This window comes from Salvelinus alpinus, chromosome 1, assembly GCF_045679555.1.
Source record: "Salvelinus alpinus chromosome 1, SLU_Salpinus.1, whole genome shotgun sequence".
In the NCBI taxonomy this organism is placed as follows: Eukaryota; Metazoa; Chordata; class Actinopteri; order Salmoniformes; family Salmonidae; genus Salvelinus; species Salvelinus alpinus.
The window spans coordinates 109,536,141-109,557,264 of NC_092086.1; the positions used below are offsets into that span (position 1 = coordinate 109,536,141).

A 21,124-nucleotide genomic window follows, 5' to 3' on the forward strand; every position below is an offset into this window, starting at 1 on the left:
TACGCTCGATTTTGGACACTAATTTAGCGTCAAAAAGCAACATTTGCCCAGGGCTTGCTGACAATGCAGTTCCACTCACCTGTAAGGCTGTAGGGCACGTTTTGACAGGACGGTGTTTGTAGAGCAGTATGCTGATTGGCTGGAAGATGTGGCTACAGGAAGTGAGTTCTCTGTAGAGTGAGGAGCAGCACTACAGCAGGTCCAGACAAGTGGCAGAAGACAGCCTAAGGAGAGGACAGACGGTGGGACATCATTAGGACAGAATACAAGTACACACGGATTTAATGACCATTTCAACAAACAGGCACATACGCACAGGAATTAACGGAAACACACACTCGGACACACACACTCCGAGACACAGAAAACATACACACTTCTCTCTCTCTCTCTCGCCCGGCGGAGGAGTGTGTGAATGCAGTCCACTACCCTACAGGGTCATACTGACTCTAATCTCTTGAGGCTGATTCCTAGCAGCTAACACAGTGTTGATAATTACCACAGGGCTGACACTTCACACACACACACTCCGTCTATTCACTCAGCATAGCCCTGCATCGGTCTTTGTAAGCCCCACAAGAATGTAGACAATTAGGATACGACCGCACACCAAGGCTATAGGTATAAATGGTTTATGAGTAGAGTGTGTGTGTCTGTGTGTGTGTGTGTTTCAGAGGAAACAATTAACTGATTTAAAACAGGAAATGGGTGCCAGTATCATTACTGCTCAAATAAACTAACTAGGGCTGTGACGGTCATGGGTCTCCTCTCCTTTGCTCCTGACTGCCACGAAGTGGGTGCTGTTTTTACTAAGGAATTGGGTAGATGTATTTAATGATACTCATTTGCTCCAAAACAAAGAGCAACAAAGTTTCATCACGTAAAGATTGCATGTTGCCACGGAAACAGACTCAACAGCACATTGGCTGAAGCCATCTTCAGTCAGCTGTTTGTTCCACAACACCATTCTAAAACCGGCTAGACTGTTTGGCCTCCCGAGTGGCGCAGCAGTTTAAGGCACTGTATCGCAGTGCTTGAGGCATCACTACAGACCCGGGTTCGATTCCAGGCTGTGTCACAGCTGGCTGTGACCGGGAGACCCATGAGGTGGCGCACAATTGGCCTATCATCGTCCGGGTTAGAGGAGGTTTAGGCGGCCGGGATTTCCTTGTCCTACCGCACTCCAACGACTCCTTGTGGCGGGCCAGGCTCCTGCATGCTGACTTCGGTCGCCAGCTGGACGATGTTTCCTTCGACACATTGGTGCAGCTGGCTTCTGGGTTAAGCGAGCAGTGTGTCAAGAAGCAGTGTGGCTTGGCTGGGTCGTGTTTCGGAGGACGCATGGCTCCCGAGTTTCAGCGATGGGACAAGACTGTAAACTACCAATTGGATATCACGAAATTGGGGAGGGAAAAAAAGTTAAAATACGCGAAAAAAAATAAAAATCTACAGTTAGATGTGAACCAGGCTTACTTTTACTTTACTGCTTTTGGGTAAAGTTTGTCAACTTGAAAATGAAGTTCATTAAAACGATTATGACAGTTATTTTATTTTCATGATGGTGTACCTCCATAATCACCTGTTGTATTCGGCGCATGTGACAAATAAAATGTGATTTGACAATCGTCAGTTATACAATTACCGTGGCAGCCCTACAACTAACAGCAGCACATATCTTGATGACAATGATGACAGAATAGCACTAGTTCATCCACGTCAACCCTCTTCACTCCTCCTCCTACACTACAACTGCATCCCAAATGGCACCCTGTTCCCTAATGGCCCTGGTCAAAAGTAGTGCACTACATAGGGAATAGGGTGCACCGTACATCGTCCCACTCAACAACTTCAGAGGTGGGGTCCACTTGAATTTGACACCTCATTACTAAACCTATTATTCAGAATAAGGGCTAGGATAATGGCAGAGGAGGTCCTGGCACATTCATAGGACATGGCTTATTTGCTACACTGCTTCAGTCCCTCTCTCTCTCGCTCCCTCCCTCCCTCGCTCCCTCCCTCGCTCCATCCCTCGCTCCCTCCGCCTACACACCAGATGTAGTGTGAAGGAGCAATAGAACACTGCTGACTAATTCTGACCAATTGTAATTATCCCATTGCCCACACTCACTGCCTGCCTGATCTCGGTCTCATCTCTGAAGACACACAACCCAATTTGTACCCTATCCCTTAACATTGGGCCTAACCATTCAACATAGAGATCTAAAAAGGTCTGGATAGGTAGAATCAGTGTAGAGGTGGAGCTGTGTATCTGAACGGTCTGGATAGGTAGAATCAGTGTAGAGGTGGAGCTGTGTATCTGAACGGTCTGGATAGGTAGAATCAGTGTAGAGGTGGACCTGTGTATCTGAACGGTCTGGATAGGTAGAATCAGTGTAGAGGTGGAGCTGTGTATCTGAACAGTCTGGATAGGTAGAATCAGTGTAGCTGTGTATCTGAACGGTCTGGATAGGTAGAATCAGTGTAGCTGTGTATCTGAACGGTCTGGATAGGTAGAATCAGTGTAGAGGTGGAGCTGTGTATCTGAACAGTCTGGATAGGTAGAATCAGTGTAGAGGTGGAGCTGTGTATCTGAACGGTCTGGATAGGTAGAATCAGTGTAGAGGTGGAGCTGTGTATCTGAACGGTCTGGATAGGTAGAATCAGTGTAGAGGTGGAGCTGTGTATCTGAACGGCCTGGATACGAAGAATCAGTGTAGAGGTGGAGCTGTGTATCTGAACGGTCTGGATAGGTAGAATCAGTGTAGAGGTGGAGCTGTGTATCTGAACGGTCTGGATAGGTAGAATCAGTGTAGTGGTGGAGCTGTGTATCTGAACGGTCTGGATAGGTAGAATCAGTGTAGAGGTGGAGCTGTGTATCTGAACGGTCTGGATAGGTAGAATCAGTGTAGCTGTGTATCTGAACGGTCTGGATAGGTAGAATCAGTGTAGAGGTGGACCTGTGTATCTGAACGGTCTGGATAGGTAGAATCAGTGTAGAGGTGGAGCTGTGTATCTGAACGGTCTGGATAGGTAGAATCAGTGTAGAGGTGGACCTGTGTATCTGAACGGTCTGGATAGGTAGAATCAGTGTAGCTGTGTATCTGAACGGTCTGGATAGGTAGAATCAGTGTAGAGGTGGACCTGTGTATCTGAACGGTCTGGATAGGTAGAATCAGTGTAGCTGTGTATCTGAACGGTCTGGATAGGTAGAGTCAGTGTAGAGGTGGAGCTGTGTATCTGAACGGTCTGGATAGGTAGAATCAGTGTAGAGGTGGAGCTGTGTATCTGAACGGTCTGGATAGGTAGAATCAGTGTAGAGGTGGAGCTGTGTATCTGAACGGTCTGGATAGGTAGAATCAGTGTAGAGGTGGAGCTGTGTATCTGAACGGTCTGGATAGGTAGAATCAGTGTAGAGGTGGAGCTGTGTATCTGAACGGTCTGGATAGGTAGAATCAGTGTAGAGGTGGAGCTGTGTATCTGAACGGTCTGGATAGGTAGAATCAGTGTAGAGGTGGTGCTGTGTATCTGAACGGTCTGGATAGGTAGAATCAGTGTAGCTGTGTATCTGAACGGTCTGGATAGGTAGAATCAGTGTAGAGGTGGACCTGTGTATCTGAACGGTCTGGATAGGTAGAATCAGTGTAGAGGTGGAGCTGTGTATCTGAACGGTCTGGATAGGTAGAATCGGTGTAGAGGTGGACCTGTGTATCTGAACGGTCTGGATAGGTAGAATCAGTGTAGCTGTGTATCTGAACGGTCTGGATAGGTAGAATCAGTGTAGAGGTGGACCTGTGTATCTGAACGGTCTGGATAGGTAGAATCAGTGTAGCTGTGTATCTGAACGGTCTGGATAGGTAGAATCAGTGTAGAGGTGGAGCTGTGTATCTGAACGGTCTGGATAGGTAGAATCAGTGTAGAGGTGGAGCTGTGTATCTGAACGGTCTGGATAGGTAGAATCAGTGTAGAGGTGGAGCTGTGTATCTGAACGGTCTGGATAGGTAGAATCAGTGTAGAGGTGGAGCTGTGTATCTGAACGGTCTGGATAGGTAGAATCAGTGTAGAGGTGGAGCTGTGTATCTGAACGGTCTGGATAGGTAGAATCAGTGTAGAGGTGGAGCTGTGTATCTGAACGGTCTGGATAGGTAGAATCAGTGTAGAGGTGGAGCTGTGTATCTGAACGGTCTGGATAGGTAGAATCAGTGTAGAGGTGGAGCTGTGTATCTGAACGGTCTGGATAGGTAGAATCAGTGTAGAGGTGGAGCTGTGTATCTGAACGGTCTGGATAGGTAGAATCAGTGTAGAGGTGGAGCTGTGTATCTGAACGGTCTGGATAGGTAGAATCAGTGTAGAGGTGGAGCTGTGTATCTGAACGGTCTGGATAGGTAGAATCAGTGTAGAGGTGGAGCTGTGTATCTGAACGGTCTAGATAGGTAGAATCAGTGTAGAGGTGGAGCTGTGTATCTGAACGGTCTGGATAGGTAGAATCAGTGTAGAGGTGGAGCTGTGTATCTGAACGGTCTGGATACGAAGAATCAGTGTAGAGGTGGAGCTGTGTATCTGAACGGTCTGGATAGGTAGAATCAGTGTAGAGGTGGAGCTGTGTATCTGAACGGTCTGGATAGGTAGAATCAGTGTAGAGGTGGAGCTGTGTATCTGAACGGTCTGGATAGGTAGAATCAGTGTAGAGGTGGAGCTGTGTATCTGAACAGTCTGGATAGGTAGAATCAGTGTAGAGGTGGAGCTGTGTATCTGAACGGTCTGGATACGAAGAATCAGTGTAGAGGTGGAGCTGTGTATCTGAACGGTCTGGATAGGTAGAATCAGTGTAGAGGTGGAGCTGTGTATCTGAACGGTCTGGATAGGTAGAATCAGTGTAGAGGTGGAGCTGTGTATCTGAACGGTCTGGATAGGTAGAATCAGTGTAGAGGTGGAGCTGTGTATCTGAACGGTCTGGATAGGTAGAATCAGTGTAGAGGTGGAGCTGTGTATCTGAACGGTCTGGATAGGTAGAATCAGTGTAGAGGTGGAGCTGTGTATCTGAACGGTCTGGATAGGTAGAATCAGTGTAGAGGTGGAGCTGTGTATCTGAACGGTCTGGATAGGTAGAATCAGTGTAGAGGTGGAGCTGTGTATCTGAACGGTCTGGATAGGTAGAATCAGTGTAGAGGTGGACCTGTGTATCTGAACGGTCTGGATAGGTAGAATCAGTGTAGAGGTGGACCTGTGTATCTGAACGGTCTGGATAGGTAGAATCAGTGTAGAGGTGGTGCTTCCACCAGATCACTTCCACCTTACAGATCTGCTCTCTCAGTCTCACCTGCAGTGGTCTGTGCCCAGATCAGTGGTGAGGGTGAGCTGCAGCGTGGCAGACAGAGGCAGGCTCTGGGTCTGACAGCACCAGCGGGTCACTGCCCTTCCAGCTCTGCCTGAAGGGCGGCACCTGGAGGGAAGGAAGACGACACAGCAGCCTGTCATACCAGGGGCCTGGGGCTCAGACGGAGGGGATCGGCCTGAGCATTTAAAAATTAAAACAGACAGGGCTTTGATGAGACAAAGGACTCCTCATGATTAACATTTGATTTTACTTCCTGAATTGAATGATTTGAAATGAAATTGACCCCAACCCTGCAGTCTACCCAGCCACTGGGCCTTCAGTACCGTAGTAGCATAATCAGCCACACCCGCTGTGATGTCAGTTTACATGCCAATCCACACTGCTGTGTGTAGTCTGCATAATATGTGCTGCTATCATCACATCTGTGACATCAGAGCAGTAGAACGCTGCTCGTCCACTGTGGTCCTAATGAACACATAAATAACCAACAACCTATGACTGCCTGCCTGTCTCTATTGCGATTGCCTCGCTGTGTCTGCCAGCCACAGTCTAATACTGCAGAGTGCAGTCAGGACACCATGGCACTAGCAGTGCCCGGTGAAATAGTTTCACAGCTATGCCAAGCCGTCATCGGAAGAATTTAAGCTATGCTAGATGTGAAGATCTCAACGCCGGTTCATGTTGATACACTTAGTGGACTTCAGTTTGTAGCGATGTTCTAATAATATAATACATGCCATTATTAAGCAGACAATTTGAGGTTCTGTCCTGAGCTCATCTTGGAGAAGGAGGTACTCTACAGTCAGGCAGCACAGCACCCCAGGCTTGATGTCACATCCTCTAGGCAGAAATGACGACCAACATTCACAGACACAACACACTAGGCTTGGACGATATACCGTATGTACCGGCTGAATCTAAAACCGAAAATTGGCCCCTTGATAAAGGGCTACTTGCTGTTGTGTTCGATGGTGATCACTCGAGTCTGCAAGTGTTTGACAAAATTAGCATTGAGACGTTGCGCAGTCGACGTCCCAACCGTCACTTATAAATATAACAAAATAGCATGACTCACTTGCTACGAAACATGGGTACAGGGGACCTGGGGCAGCCACAGACGTTACTCCGATAGACAGTGAGAACGTTGTAAAAAATAAAAATAAAATTCTCTACAAAATATGTGATAGTATATCAGTCGCCAGTGATTTCATCAGCTGGTTTTAGCCTGTTGTAGCCTGCTTGCTGATAGTTAGCTTCACTGACAAACACTGGGATGGAATTTTAGATAGTTAGCTAAGGTCGGATGTTAGGCACTGAACTGATAAACAGCATGTAGCTTGTCACTTATTTACGATAGTTTGACAGCTTGCTGATGTTGTAGACATGTTCCCAGCAGTCAGTCCGTACCAAAGCACCAATCACTACGTTGTAACATTGGGTCAGCTAAACACACAGCAACAGACTCCCTACTGTACTGACTCGGGGCAGAGCAGGCTATTTATTAAAACTCGCTCATTGTGATGAAATAATGTTACTACATACAGGAGCTAGCTAGCTTAAGGAAGGAGCATTGCATTTAGTGTTGCGTTAGCTGGTTGGTTATCTTCTCTTTGGTTTCATATGAAGTCACAGGCTCAGGCTTAGAGCTAAAGCATAGCTAGTTAATAATGGACAGTTTTCGTGTAACTTACATGATCAAACTTAACAAAAAAAACATGAAACTCCTTACCTATATGTAACAAAGACAAATTCGAAATTAAACTTCAAATTATTTGCAGATATCTTAATTTATTCGGACTATTTTTGAAGGCGTCGTTGTAGTGACTGTTGTTGCTAGGTAACATGGTAAAACGAATGGGAAGAAGTTGCTGCCAAGAGCGCGGAGTCGATAAGAGGCTTCCTCCAGGCTCAGTGGAGCCCTAGAGGAATCACCAACTAGCGTTTGAGGTTGACTGGTGAACGCGCAAAGTGTTCGTTTTGACACTCATAATGGGGGATTTAGACATATTCCGACTAACTGAATGATTTTCAATACCTTAAAAAATATATATAACTATCTAAAATGTGCCAAATAAATTATATGCAGCCCAGCTATGATTTGGTTTGCTAACTTGCTAGCTAAGTGGCTAGATGTCAAGATCAGGCTTCTTGGTTACAGCAGAGACAATCAATCCCCTCCTGGATCAAGATCCATGTTGTTTAAATTGTTTTGTTTTGTGCATCCCTTGTGTGCACTTCAGTTAATACCGAATACCCCATTATGGTACAGAAACTGTAGAAAAACCCTAGCACACACACACACTAGTGAAATGACTAGTCAAAAATCACAACTTTGCTAACTTACTAAAAAGAGGCAAACATACACATATGCAGATCAACCATAATACAAACATAAATATGAAAAACAATGTCTATCTCCTACTACTCGATGACCTTTGACACTTCTGGTCTTTTCTCTAACTGCCATCGTTAGCTTCATCTTGCTAGCCAGGGAAGTGATACCAGCAATTATCTGTGTTGGGGAGGGCTCTGATGTTTTCCAACCTGTTCACATAACCACAAACTCATTAAGCTGTTGGAGTGTGGATGTTACATAATAACACAACTTAATTTCATCATCTTTTCCCCTGGCTAGGTTTGCTTTGACCACACCCCCATATTCAACACAGAAAAACAACATGACTCCTTGGGTCAAAAAGAAAGTCTGAGTCTTAATGAAAGTGCAGGCATGTGGCAACAGAAACAATTGAGCAACATCTGGAGCTGAGCCCTCTACATAAACATCATGATCAAAGCGAGAACACGGCGCTCTTCTCCTCTCAAACCGGTTCAAAGCAGACCTGGAATCTAATACTATTTGAAATTAATTTCAAATACTTTAGCTGTGCTTGATTGAGCTTGCCTGGCACAATGGATCCACTTGAATAGTCGCAAACCCCGCCCATCTGGCACTCCGACCAGGCTAGAGCAAACGCTGAAAGTATTTGAAAGATTTCAAATAGTATTTGAATCCAGGTCTGGATCTCCAACTCCCTTCAAAAGGGAGACTGGAGGCCAAGAGAGACTTCTACTGAGGGGTGGGAAAATGGTTGATTCGAAGGGGATAGGAGATGGAGATGATGAAATCCTATGAAAGATAAGACAGGATGGATTAGTTGAGAACAGAGAAGAAGAGGAGAGGGTGAATGAGAAGTCTAAAATAGCTGAGAAACATGCTTGTTTGTGTTTCTATGGTTGTGAAGGAAGAACTTTTCCATTCCAGACAACTTCACACAGGCATACACACGCTGGGATAATAACCTTGGTGAGGGCCTGGCTGATGTACAGTAGGGCTGGGCTGGTGACGGGGTGGCGGAAGTCTGAGGTGGAGAACAGCAGCACTGTTATCTTCAGGTAAATTATCTGAAAACAGAGAGAGAGAGAGAGAGAGAGAGCACAACAGAGAAATAGAGAGTGAGAGAGACGTCACCAACACGTCAACTTGACAGAACACTGTCAAACAGAACAAAACAATTTGCACAGAAGTCGGGAGCTCACTGTCAGAAAACGAATGGAACAGAATCCACATTTGTCAGACGGCTATTTCCCAGTCTTTTTTCCTGACCTGACATGTTGTACAGTGTTTCACGCAGAAAAATATAATAGTTCAGTGACAACAAGAGGTAGGAACCAGAACCATATAAGTACCATATCGAGGCGAGGAAAGACGGCCCGACCCTTGACCTCTAGTACCTCCTCCAAGCTGTGAGCGTTCTCTCCCAGGGCCGTCTGCGTCGCCTTGGAGGCAGCTTCAGGAAACAGCTGATATAGACCATACATCTGCCTGGAAGGCTGCAGGGAGAGACAGGACATTATGATCACAAGTTACATAAAAAAAAGCCCAAACCAGGACCATTACTGGCTTAGGACAGCAACATCTATAGTACATAAACCTGTAGTGCAGTCTGGTGGACTCCTGGTGGTCAACTTATCCGCATACGCCTCCAGAAAGCCAAATCATTTCTGAGGGCCAGAGAAAGGCACAGTAGTTAACTGAAATAGGCTATCCATTTACAGGTAGATATAGCAATATATTTGTTTTCAGAGCTATTTATATTTGTGTATATACAAATATCAGCATGAATTCCATGTTGAAATGGCTGAGGTAAACTCCACTAACCTGTAGTTGGAGTTTGTTGCCCACAGTCAGACTGGAGTGGTTAGACTTCTGCGTCCTGGCCAGGATGATACACTGGTGGTCAGCAGGATGGCCCTGGAGCAGGCCCTTCAGATCACTGTAGCTCTCTGGAGCTGGGAGGAGTAGAGGACAGGTTTACAGTGAACATGGGTGGAGACATTCTGAAATAACCACTAAGGGGAAATGTACACTGAGTGTACAAAACATTAAGAACACCTTCCTAATATTGAGTTGGGTGTCAAAATCTTTCCACAGGGATGCTGGCCCATGTTGACCCTGATACTTCCCAAAGTTGTGTCAAGTTGGCTGGATATCATTTGGGTGGTGGACCATTTTTGATACACACAGGAAACTGTGGAGTGTGAAAAACCCAGCAGCGTTGCAGTTCTTGACACACTCAAACTGGTGCGACTGGCACCTATTACCATACCCCGTTCAAAGGCACTTAAATCAGTTGTCTTGCCCTTCACCCTGTGATGGCACATATATGTCTCAATCGTCTCAAGGCTTAAAAATCCTTCTCTAAACTGTCTCCACGCCTTCATCTACACTGATTGACGTGGATTTAACAAGTGACATCAATAAGGGATCATAGACTGACCAGGTGAAAGCTATGTCATGGAAAGAGCAGGTGTTCTTAATGTTTTGTATATTGTTTTGTTAGAGAACTCAAGAGAAAAAGGATGTTAAAATTCAATAAACATTTTTTTTAATCAATTTATATAAATCAATATTAGCTTTCAATTTGGAACCAGAAAATCATTTGAGGTGTAGATGTAGTAAGGAATTAGTCCTTTACCTATACAAAATGGATCATATAACACAGGGTCTTACCTCAAAGTGTATGGGAGCTCTGCTTTACCTGCCTCTGTCTGGGCTTTCCTCTTCTCCTCGCTCAGCTGAGTTTTAGTTGCAGGCTCTTCATCCTTCTCTTATTCCTCATGCTCTCCTCCCTCGCTTTCCTGATCAGAATATAGGTCTGAGTGGCTATCCTCCTCAGATTCCTCCTCTTCACCTCCCTCTTCATCGTCACCCCCCTCCATTGCTTCCTCCTCCTTCTTGATGTTCCACTTCCCATCCTATGAAGAGAAACAGAAGGCATGGTTACTCATATTGGGATAGGGATGATGACATCAAAACCCATAAACATGATGGTCAACTCATATTAGAAACTGGGTGGTTCGAGCTCTGATTGCTAATTGGCTGACAGCCGTGATATATCAGACCGTATACCACGGCTATGACAAAACAATAATTTTTACTGCTTTAATTACGTTGGTAAACAGTTTATAATAGCAGTAAGGCACCTAGGGGGTTTATGAGATATGGCCAATGTACCACGGCTAAGGGTTGTGTCCAGGCACTCCGCATTGCATCGTGCATAAGAACAGCCCTTAGCCGTGGTATACTAGCCATATACCACACCCCCTCTGGTCTTATTGCTTAAATTACCCACAGACATACAATAAGGTAAGATAATCACCATCATTGGCTTCATTAGGAAATGCGTCGGCAGACGTTGTCCCCTAAGGATCGCTGCTCCTCCAATCAAAATCCCTGGATTAACATAGAGGTTGGCGCTAAACTAAAAGACGACCGCACACAGGGCTATCGCAGACAACCCTAATGCTATGGCGAGGACAGAAACAAGTACAAGAAGTCCAGCTACGACCTCCAAAGAGTCATCAAAAGGACAATATAGGAATTAGGTGGAATCATACTACACAGGCTCTGACACCCTCCGCATGTGGCAGGGGCTAGAGTCCATTACTGATTAATAAAGGAAGACCCAGCCATGATTTGCCTAACGATGCCTCTCTATCAGACAAAAAGTTACCTTGTCAGAGAGATTTAAATGGTTATCAAAATGTCCCGCCAGGGTAAGTCTACATGAAACACAGTCCTTAAGTGTTTCTAAAATCACATATGGGGAAAATGCATGATGGAAAAACCATTTCCCTGTTTGATGGCTAGGTTTTATGGGTATTATGATATTACCTCCACTGTGGGGCCCTGACGACATATCCTCTAATAGGTGAGGGAAGCTCACCTTTTCCTGTTTGGACTTGAGGATGAGCTCCTCGAGGAGTTGCTTTGTGGTTCCCCTTATTGCCCTTCTCTCCTGGGGTCTTCCTTCTCAGTAGACCTCCTCCGAAGTGGGACACAGTCAGCTTGGCTGGAGGACAGATGGATGAGAAAATGTCATCGTTATGGTCCCTACTTCAACAGATAGTATTTTTGTCTTTAAAAATAAGAGGCAGCACTACGTACATCTTTACTTACTCATAGATTACTTCCTATTTCTTTCTCTTTCTCTCCTCTACCCCCTTCTCTCTCTCGCCACAACTGTGCACAGCCCCCAGCTGTGCCCTGGACACCATATGTGAATTGATCGCCCCACATCTATCTTCAGAGTTTGTACTGTTAGGTGACCTAAACTGGGACATGCTTAACACCCCGGCCGTCCTACAATCTAAGCTAGATGCACTCAATCTCACACAGATTATCAAGGAACCTACCAGGTACAACCCTAAATCCGGAACCATGGGCACCCTCTTAGATATCATCCTGACCAACTTGCCCTCTAAATACACCTCTGCTGTCTTCAACCAGGATCTCAGTAATCACTGCCTCATTGCCTGCATCCGTAATGGGTCCGCGGTCAAACGACCCCCCCTCATCACTGTCAAATGCTCCCTAAAACACTTTCTAATCGACCTGGCCCGGGTATCCTGGAAGGACCTCATCCCGTCAGTAGAGGATGCCTGGTTGCTATTCAAAAGTGTTTTCCCCACCATCTTAAATAAGTATGCCCCATTCAAAAAAATGTAGAACTAAGAACAGATATAGCCCTTGGTTCACCCCAGACCTGAATGCCCTTGACCAGCACAAAAACATCCTGTGGCGTTTTGCATTAGCATCGAATAGCCCCCGCGATATGCAACTTTTCAGGGAAGTCAGGAACCAATATACTCAGTCAGTTAGGAAAGCTAAGGCTAGCTTTTTCAAACAGAAATGTGCTTCCTGTAGCACTAATTCCAAAAAGTTTTGGGACACTGTAAAGTACATGGAGAGTAAGAGCACCTCCTCCCAGCTGCCCACTGCACTGAGGATAGGAAACACGATAAATCTGCTGCAAAACCCAGCTGCAAAATCTGGATCCCTACAAATCAGCTGGGATAGACAAATTGTTGCAACACCTATTACTAGCCTATTCAACCTCTCTTTCGTATCGGGGGAGACAGTTTAGACCCAAACTGTTATAGACCTATATCCATCCTGCCCTGCCTTTCTAAAATCTTCGAAAGCCAAGATAACAGATCACCGACCATTTCGAACCCCACCGTACCTTCTTCACTATGCAATCTGGTTTCCGAGCTGGTCATGGGTGCACCTCAGCCACGCTCAAGGTCCTAAATGATATTATAACCACCATCGATAAAAGACAGTACTGTGCAGCTGTCAACATCGACCTGGCCAAGGCTTTCGACTCTGTCAATCACCACATTCTTATCCGCAGACTCAATAGCCTTGGCTTCTCAAATGACCGCCTCGCCTGGTTCACCAACTACTTCTCAGATAGAGTTCAGTGTGTCAAATCGGAGGGCCTGTTGTCCGGACCTCTGGCAGTCTCTATGTGGGTGCCACAGGGTTAAATTCTCGGGCCGACTCTTTTCTCTGTATATATCAATGATGTCACTCTTGCTGCTGGTGATTCTCTGATCCACCTCTACGTAGACGACACCATTCTGTATACATCTGGCCCTTCTTTGGACACTGTGCTAACAAACCTCCAAATGAGCATCAACACCATACAACTCTCCTCTAAGTGCTTGCTCTTCAACCGATTGCTTCCCGCACCCTCCTGCCCGAATAGCATCACTACTCTGGACGGTTCTGACCTAGAAAATGTGGACAACTACAAATACTGTCGTGGAAATATTTGGTCAATCATATTTCATATATACCAGAGCATGTGAGTTCAAATAGACGTTTTATTACTTCATAATAAAAGCCGAGCTGGATCATGAAAACAACTGCCTTCCGTTCTTGGCACAGAATACTGATACATTTGTCCTTCTTACGTCATACTCATAGTAACTCCTCTTAATGGCTCATCACCTCTGGCATTTAGCCACCGTTATCATATTGCCTTCATATTAGGACATGCAACCTGTAGAGTCACGTAGGACCATAGCAACAGACCTTGGCACTCTACAGGAATAACCTGTAGATGTTAATAATACATGTTATCCTGCTTACTCCTCTGAAGGGAACACCCCTGTTCTGGAAAAAAACCAAGAGGTGTAACCATAGTTGGCCATAACAGTTACAAGAATAACCATGTGCATGTCTAATGGTGTCAAATGACCTAGAGCACATACACGTACACTAGTTTTACTGGCTCCTTCTGAAATAAATAATTGCCACATATGTACTGAAAAATTCACAGTATATCTAGGTGTCTGGTTAGACTGTAAACTCTCCTTCCAGACTTAGGGTCTCCTTCCAGACTTAAGCATCTCCAATCCAAAGTTAAATCTAGAATCGGCTTCCTATTTCGCAACAAAGCCTCCTTCACTCATGCTGCCAAACATACCCTCGTAAAACTTACTATCCTTCCGATCCTCGACTTCGGCGATGTCATTTACAAAATAGCCTCCAACACTCTACTCAGCAAACTGGATGTAGTCTATCACAGTGCCGTCCGTTTTGTCACCAAAGCCCCATATACTACCCACCACTGCGACCTGTATGCTCTCGTTGGCTGGCCCTCACTACATATTCGTCACCAAACCCAGTGTCTCCAGGTCATCTATAAGTCTTTGCTAGGTGAAGCCCCGCCTTATCCCAGCTCACTGGTCACCATAGCAACACTCACCCATAGCACACGCTCCAGCAGGTATATTTCACTGGTCATCCCCAAAGCCAACACTTCCTTTGGCGCCTTTCCTTCCAGTTCTCTGCTGCCAATGACTGGAACGAATTGCAAAAATCACTGAAGCTGGTGTCTTATATCTCCCTCTCTAACTTTAAGCATCAGCTGTCAGAGCAGCTTACCGATCACTGAACCTGTACACAGCCAATCTGTAAATAGCTCACCCAACTACCTCATCCCCATATTATTACTTACACTCTTGCTCTTTTGCACCCCAGTATCTCTACTTGCACATCATCATCTGCACATCTATCACTCCAGTGTTAATACTTAAATTGTAATTAGTTCGCCTCTACGGCCTATTGATTGCCTTACCTCCCTAATCTTCTACATCTGCACACACTGTACATAGATTTGTCTATAGTGTTATTGACTGTACGTTTGTTTATGTGTAACTCTGTGTTGTTGTTTTTGTCACACTGCTTTGCTTTATTTGGCCAGGTCGCAGTTGTAAATGAGAACTTGTTCTCAACTGACATACCTGGTTAAATTAAAGTAAAATAAAAAATAAATAAACAGACATCTCCTCCACCCCTTCTTGCTCTCTCTCACCCTGGTCTACAGCTCCCCACCAATTGTGTGAAGTCTAGGGTCATTGTGTATCTCACCTGAGAGGATTCCTTTCTCATCGGCTTCATCATCACTGTCTACCAAGTCGTTGAGCTTCTCCATCTCAGACAGAGACTGGTCGGTGTGGGTCAACTCCTCCTCATTCAGGTTGTACATGTCCTTCTCCCCCACAACACACATATTTGAGAGCACAGGGTCAGACAAAGTGTAGCCGCTTTTAGCAATGCGGTTGTATTTACATACACTAGCCTTGCTCCCTATTGTATTAGGTTGCAAAAAAAGTCAGCGCGAAGCCAAGAGTTAAATAAAATTCTATGTCCAACTTATTGTGCGGTTTTAAATACATCCTCGTTGCTAAAAGCAGCTAGCCAAAGTGCAGCTCTGCTGGAGATAGTTTTGTGATTTATGTAAAATGGGCAGAGAAGAGAACAGAGACGTGTGTTCCCCTGTATCGGATCTTACATGCCAATCTCCTCTGGGTCCATGTTGGTGTCATATTCCCCAAAGCGTCGGTCTATGAATTTATTGGCCTTTTCCTTCGTCATATATTCATTCAGTAGTGTCTCTTTTTTTCTCTGGGGGAAGAAATTAGTTGCAAACTGCTATTGATGTTATTTAGCCTCCATCTAGCCTGGTCCCATATCCGTTTGTGCTGTCAACTCTTATGGACAATCAGTGACCATAGGAGTAGGTAAGACAATAAACATATCTAGAACAAGCCTGGATCCATCCACGCCAGAATCTGTAACACTTAATGACCCACTACACTCAGTGTAACCATTACGCCGTGTCTTCATTACTACCGCTTTACCTTGTTGATGGCTAGTTGAATCGAAAGGGTACATAAACCCCTTGAATGTACAGTTGAAGTCGGAAGTTTACATACACTTAGGTTGGAGTCATTGAAACTCGTTTTTCAACCATTTCACAAATTTCTTGTTAACAAACTATAGTTTTGGCAAGTCATTTAGGACATCTACTTCGTGCATGACACAAGTAATTTTTCCAACAATTGTTTACAGACAGATTATTTCACTTAATCACAATTCCAGTGGGTCAGAAGTTAACATGCATTAAGTTGACTGTGCCTTTAAACAACCTGGATAATTCGAGAAAATTATGTCATGGCTTTAGAAGCTTCTGATAGGCTAATTGACATCATTTGAGTCAATTGGAGGTGTACCTGTGGATGTATTTCAAGGCCTACCTTCAAACTCAGTGCCTCTTTGCTTGACATCATGGGAAAATCAAAAGAAATCAGCCAAGATCTTTTTTTTTTTTTTTTAGACCTCCACAAGTCTGGTTCATCCTTGGGAGCAATTTCCAAATGCCTGAAGGTACCACGTTCATCTGTACAAACAATAGCACGCAAGTATAAACACCATGGGACCACGCAGCCGTCATACCGCTCAGGAAGGAGACGCGTTCTGTCTCCTAGAGATGAACGTACTTTGGTGCGAAAAGTGCAATCAATCCCAGAACAACAGCAAAGGACCTTGTGAAGATGCTGGAGGAAACGGGTACAAAAGTATCTATATCCACAGTAAAACGAGTCCTATATCGACATAACCTAAAAGGCTGCTCAGCAAGGAAGAAGCCACTTCTCCAAAACCGCCATAAAAAAGCCTTGCAACTGCACATGGGGACAAAGATCGTACTTTTTGGAGAAATGTCCTCTGGTCTGATGAAACAAAAATAGAACTGTTTGGCCATAATAACCATCGTTATGTTTGGAGGAAAAAGGGGGATGCTTGCAAGCCGAACACCATCCCAACCGTGAAGCATAGGGGTGGCAGCATCATGTTGTGGGGGTGCTTGCTGCAGGAGGGACTGGTGCACTTCACAAAATAGATGGCATCATGAGGTAGGAAAATTATGTGGATATATTTAAGGAACATCTCAAGACATCAGTCAGGAAGTTAAAGCTTGGTCGCAAATGGGTCTTCCAAGTGGACAATGACCCCAAGCATACTTCCAAAGTTGTGGCAAAATGGCTTAAGGACAACAAAGTCAAGGTATTGGAGTGGCCATCACAAAGCCCTGACCTCAATCACATAGAAAATTTGTGGGCAGAACTGAAAAAGCATGTGCGAGCAAGGAGGCCTACAAACCTGACCCAGTTACACCAGCTCTGTCAGGAGGAATGGGCCAAAATTCACCCAACTTATTGTAGAAGCTTGTGGAAGGCTACTCGAAACGTTTGACCCAAGTTAAACAATTTAAAGGCAATGCTACCAAATACTAATTGAGTGTATGTAAACTTCTGACCCACTGGGGATGTGATGAAAGAAATCAAATCTGAAATAAATCATTCTCTCCACTATGATTCTGACATTTCACATTCTTAAAATGTAAGCGGTGATCCTAACTGACCTAAGACAGGGAATTTTTACTATGATTAAATGTCAGGAATTGTGAAAAACTGAGTTTAAATGTATTTGGCCAAGGTGTATGTAAACTTCCGACTTCAACTGTATTTTAGAGAATGTCATTATTTGGCTTTGTTTCAAGACAGAAATCCAGCAAGTACGGGGTCAATGTTTGTAGTAGGAGGGCGACTCCTCGTGATTTGACCTGCAAGGAATATTATACAGCATCGCCTTCTGTAAACCCCTAACAGTGCACTTATATAGCCAACTAAAAAGAGAGCATCTTTGGTGCTATAAATAATTAGTTGTGCTAGTATCTTATACAATATAAAACCAGTGGTGGAAAAAGTAGCCAACCGTCATACTTGAGTAAAAGTAAAGATGCCTTAATAGAGAATGGCTCAAGTTAAAGTCACCCAGTAAAATTCTACTTGAGAAAGTCAAAGTATTTGGTTTAAAATATACTTAACTATCAAAAGTAAAAATCATTTCAAATTCCTTATATTAAGCAATCCAGATGGCACCATTTTGTTTTTTTAATTTACAGAAAGCCAGGGGCACACTCCAACACTGACATAATTTACAAACAAAGCATGTCGTTTTAGTGAGTCCCCCAGATCAGAGGCAGTAGGGATGACCAGGGAGGTTTGGATAATAAGTGTGTGAATTGAACTATTTTCTTGTCCTGCTAAGCATTCAAAATGTAATGAGTACTTTTGGGTGTCAAGGAAAATGTATGGAGTAAAAAGTACAATATTTTCTTAAGGAATGTAGTTTAGTAAAAGTAGTCAAAAATATAAATAGTAGAGTACAGATACCCAAAAAATAAAACTTTAGTACTTTACAGCACTGTATAAAACAAATGTAATCTTGAAGACAATCATCTAATATTTAATTGAAATCAAACAAAAACAAATTGGTTTTGAAGGAAGGATTTTTATTAATGGTTAAAAAACAAACAGTTCCATGACGAAAATGGTAGTGAAGCGATAGATGGTATGATGACACGTTTGTATGGGAAATAGTTCAAAGAATACATTGCTGCGAGTTTAAAACAATTGACCACAAATAAAATAAAATAAATTGCACAACAAATTGCAAAGTAAAAGTGAGTTACAGTCATAATGAAAAGAGACAGACATACAAGCTCAAAGCCTTAGTTTCATGCCATGCAGTCCTTCAGGTTCAGGGAACAGGCTAATGTTCTCAGCTTACATCATGTAATATAGCAGGTTTATAACAGCCTTGTCCTAGAGCAGTTATTACAGCCTTGCCAACTCCTTTGGTCATTCTCAAGACTGCACAAACTGATCTGGGACAAGGCTAGATTTTTTTTATAGTGGTCTAAACCAAGCTTCACAGACAAGTGGAATTAATTAATGACATTATCCGGTATTTATACCTATCTGCTTGCCAACCATTTTAAAAGACAAGGTGTAAGATCGCTAGTCTGGTCCCAGATCTGTTTGTGTTGTCTTGCCAATTCCTATCGTCACAGTTTGGCATGGCAGCACAAACAGATCTGGGACCAGGCTGTAAGATCTCACCAACTACATTGATTACTGTACTATATCTCCATAGGGTCTTGAGTGCAACTTGAAAGCGAGATGTTTCTTGAGACAGTCTTTTCATTTCAGAGGGGTTTCACAGGATAGTCCATTGAGGTGTGGTCACTGGTTATGCATGCAGCGTTAAAATAGTGAGATGTGCCTTAAAAGCAACGGTATTCCTACATTCCATATACCCACTATTAGCCTGAATCCAGATGGAATGGTTTCGTTTCACCCTCTGTTTGGATCCAGGCAAGCCTACGTTTTTCTCTAAAAGCAAATGGTAAAACAGTGAGTTCCAGGCAGTGCTATATTGTAATTGAGGTGTTTCAGTTCACAGGGCTCTCACAGCAAGTGAAAATGACTCAATTTCTTTTGTTGTTGAGAATAACAAGACTATAGCTATATCATTAACCATACAAAATCTGTATTCTCTTGTAACTGTAGCCATATTTTGTCCTCTTATGTTCCATTTGTCTTTCCTGTGATTGGTGCGATTAGGTTAGGAAGGAGGGGAGAGCTAAAGCAAGCCAAGGATACAGGATTATATAACAACAAAACCTTCTGCCCTAGTCTCTACACATTCCTGCCACATGACCATACAGCCTGTGTAGACCGATGCAATACCAGCAGTCTCACCAGGTACCACCAACACTGGTTGATAGAGGTGGTGACTGATATTCTCAACATGATTTGAGTTCTTACGGGACGCAGGGCACACGTACATGATGAGTCACACAATGAATCTGTATAAATGGTAGTGTTTTACCTTGGCCATCGGGCCCTTTTATATACACCCACCAGTTATACTGCAGAGAGGAAAACACGCTCTTGTACCCAATGCTGTTTGAGTGAACAGATTTAACGCTAATATTAGACATCAGAAATTAGCACCGTGCAGTTGGTAGTTTAATTAAGTGACAGTTCAAGCGTTTCTTTGCTTTTGCCCTCCTTGTTTAGTTTTTTTTTAAAGACACTGATACAATCCCAATACATTCTAGTGGTTAAATCAGGTTTTAGTAAAACACATTTTTTTTAAACAAATAAAAAAGGGAAATAAAAATCTACTGCTCACTTAAAGTAGCAAGCCTAAATAGACAAGCGTAAGAAGCCACACAGCTGCAATGAACCAGACCGATTGCACACAGTCATTCACCACAGAGCGACCGTTTTTAAAACTTCATAAGCGATTGACCCTTTTTTTTTTTTATATATAAAATTGGCACACACTAGGAGGTGAACAGAGTTATAAAGCCAGACAAATAATACTAAGCATGTAGGGTCAAAGGTTGTGGCTCGCTCAAGGGGAAGCGAAGGGTTACAAAGCGTAAGAGGGGAGGTCTGGTCTAGGGTTCCTTTGCTTTTCCTTCCTTTTCTTCAGTCTTCTTCTTGTTTTTCTTGAGGAAGGAAGGAGTGCGGAACTTCTTCTTCTTCTTGGAAGGCGATTTGCTGGGGGATTCGTCGCCGTCCTGTTCGCAGTCTTGGTCGCCGGCAGCATCAGCAGGCTCCTCTCCCACGGCGGTGGGCTGTTCGGTGGCAGCGGGAGTGGCAGGATCTTCGGCAGGGAGGGCGGGGACTGGGGCGTCAGAGGGTTCATCGTCTGGGGTCAGGTCAGGGAGGGTCTGTCTCAGTGTAGCCTGATCACTCTCATCCTTATAGGTGTGCTCCAGCTGAGAATCTGTGAGGAAGGGGAGGAAATGGTTCATCTGTGGGGAGGGGAAGGAAATGGTTCATCTGCAGGGCCTGCAAAGCGGCTGCAATGCAGACAAAAAAACTACCGTTTCAAAGCCAATAAGAGATTTAGCTATTAACATATCACTTTACTCTCACTTGGGAGGAGTGATATCTCCAATTTCCTTCTGCAATCATTTAGTCTTTGTTCCATAGTCCAACTTGTGGAGGACACATAACTAAAGGCCTGTATCACTATATCATCCATGAAAACTGACAGGCTACAGTACTTCTGCAGATCAGAATCTTTAGGCACCAATCAAACAGCATGCTCCTCAGCCGAGGCATGCCTATATATAGTACAACACTAGCCATCTCCACCGACTAGCTTTACATTGACGACTCAGACAAGTACAACACTAGATCATTCCACAAAGCCAAGCCCAACAATGATTTAATGCTCAAAAAATATATATTCAAAAATTATTTAAAAAAAAAAATCTGTCCTTTCCA

The 21,124-nt window shown here is 44.0% G+C and overlaps 1 protein-coding gene and 1 pseudogene across 21 annotated transcripts in view; both read right to left on the bottom strand.

The window, feature by feature from the left end:
* LOC139567627 (nucleolar protein 14-like) overlaps positions 1–19,718 on the bottom strand; it is a 46,470-nt pseudogene extending 26,752 nt beyond the window's left edge.
* LOC139538530 (alpha-adducin-like) overlaps positions 18,307–21,124 on the bottom strand; it is a 43,217-nt gene continuing 40,399 nt past the window's right edge. For 9 of the 21 annotated variants that reach the window (XM_071340845.1, XM_071340721.1, XM_071340713.1 and 6 more), the window contains one exon: positions 18,307–20,618. In XM_071340845.1, the coding sequence (XP_071196946.1) occupies positions 20,287–20,618 (332 nt within the window). In that variant the 3' untranslated portion in view covers positions 18,307–20,286. Of the gene's footprint in view, positions 20,647–21,124 lie in introns of all 21 variants that reach the window. The other 12 variants (XM_071340738.1, XM_071340786.1, XM_071340801.1 and 9 more) reach the window with 2 other exon arrangements.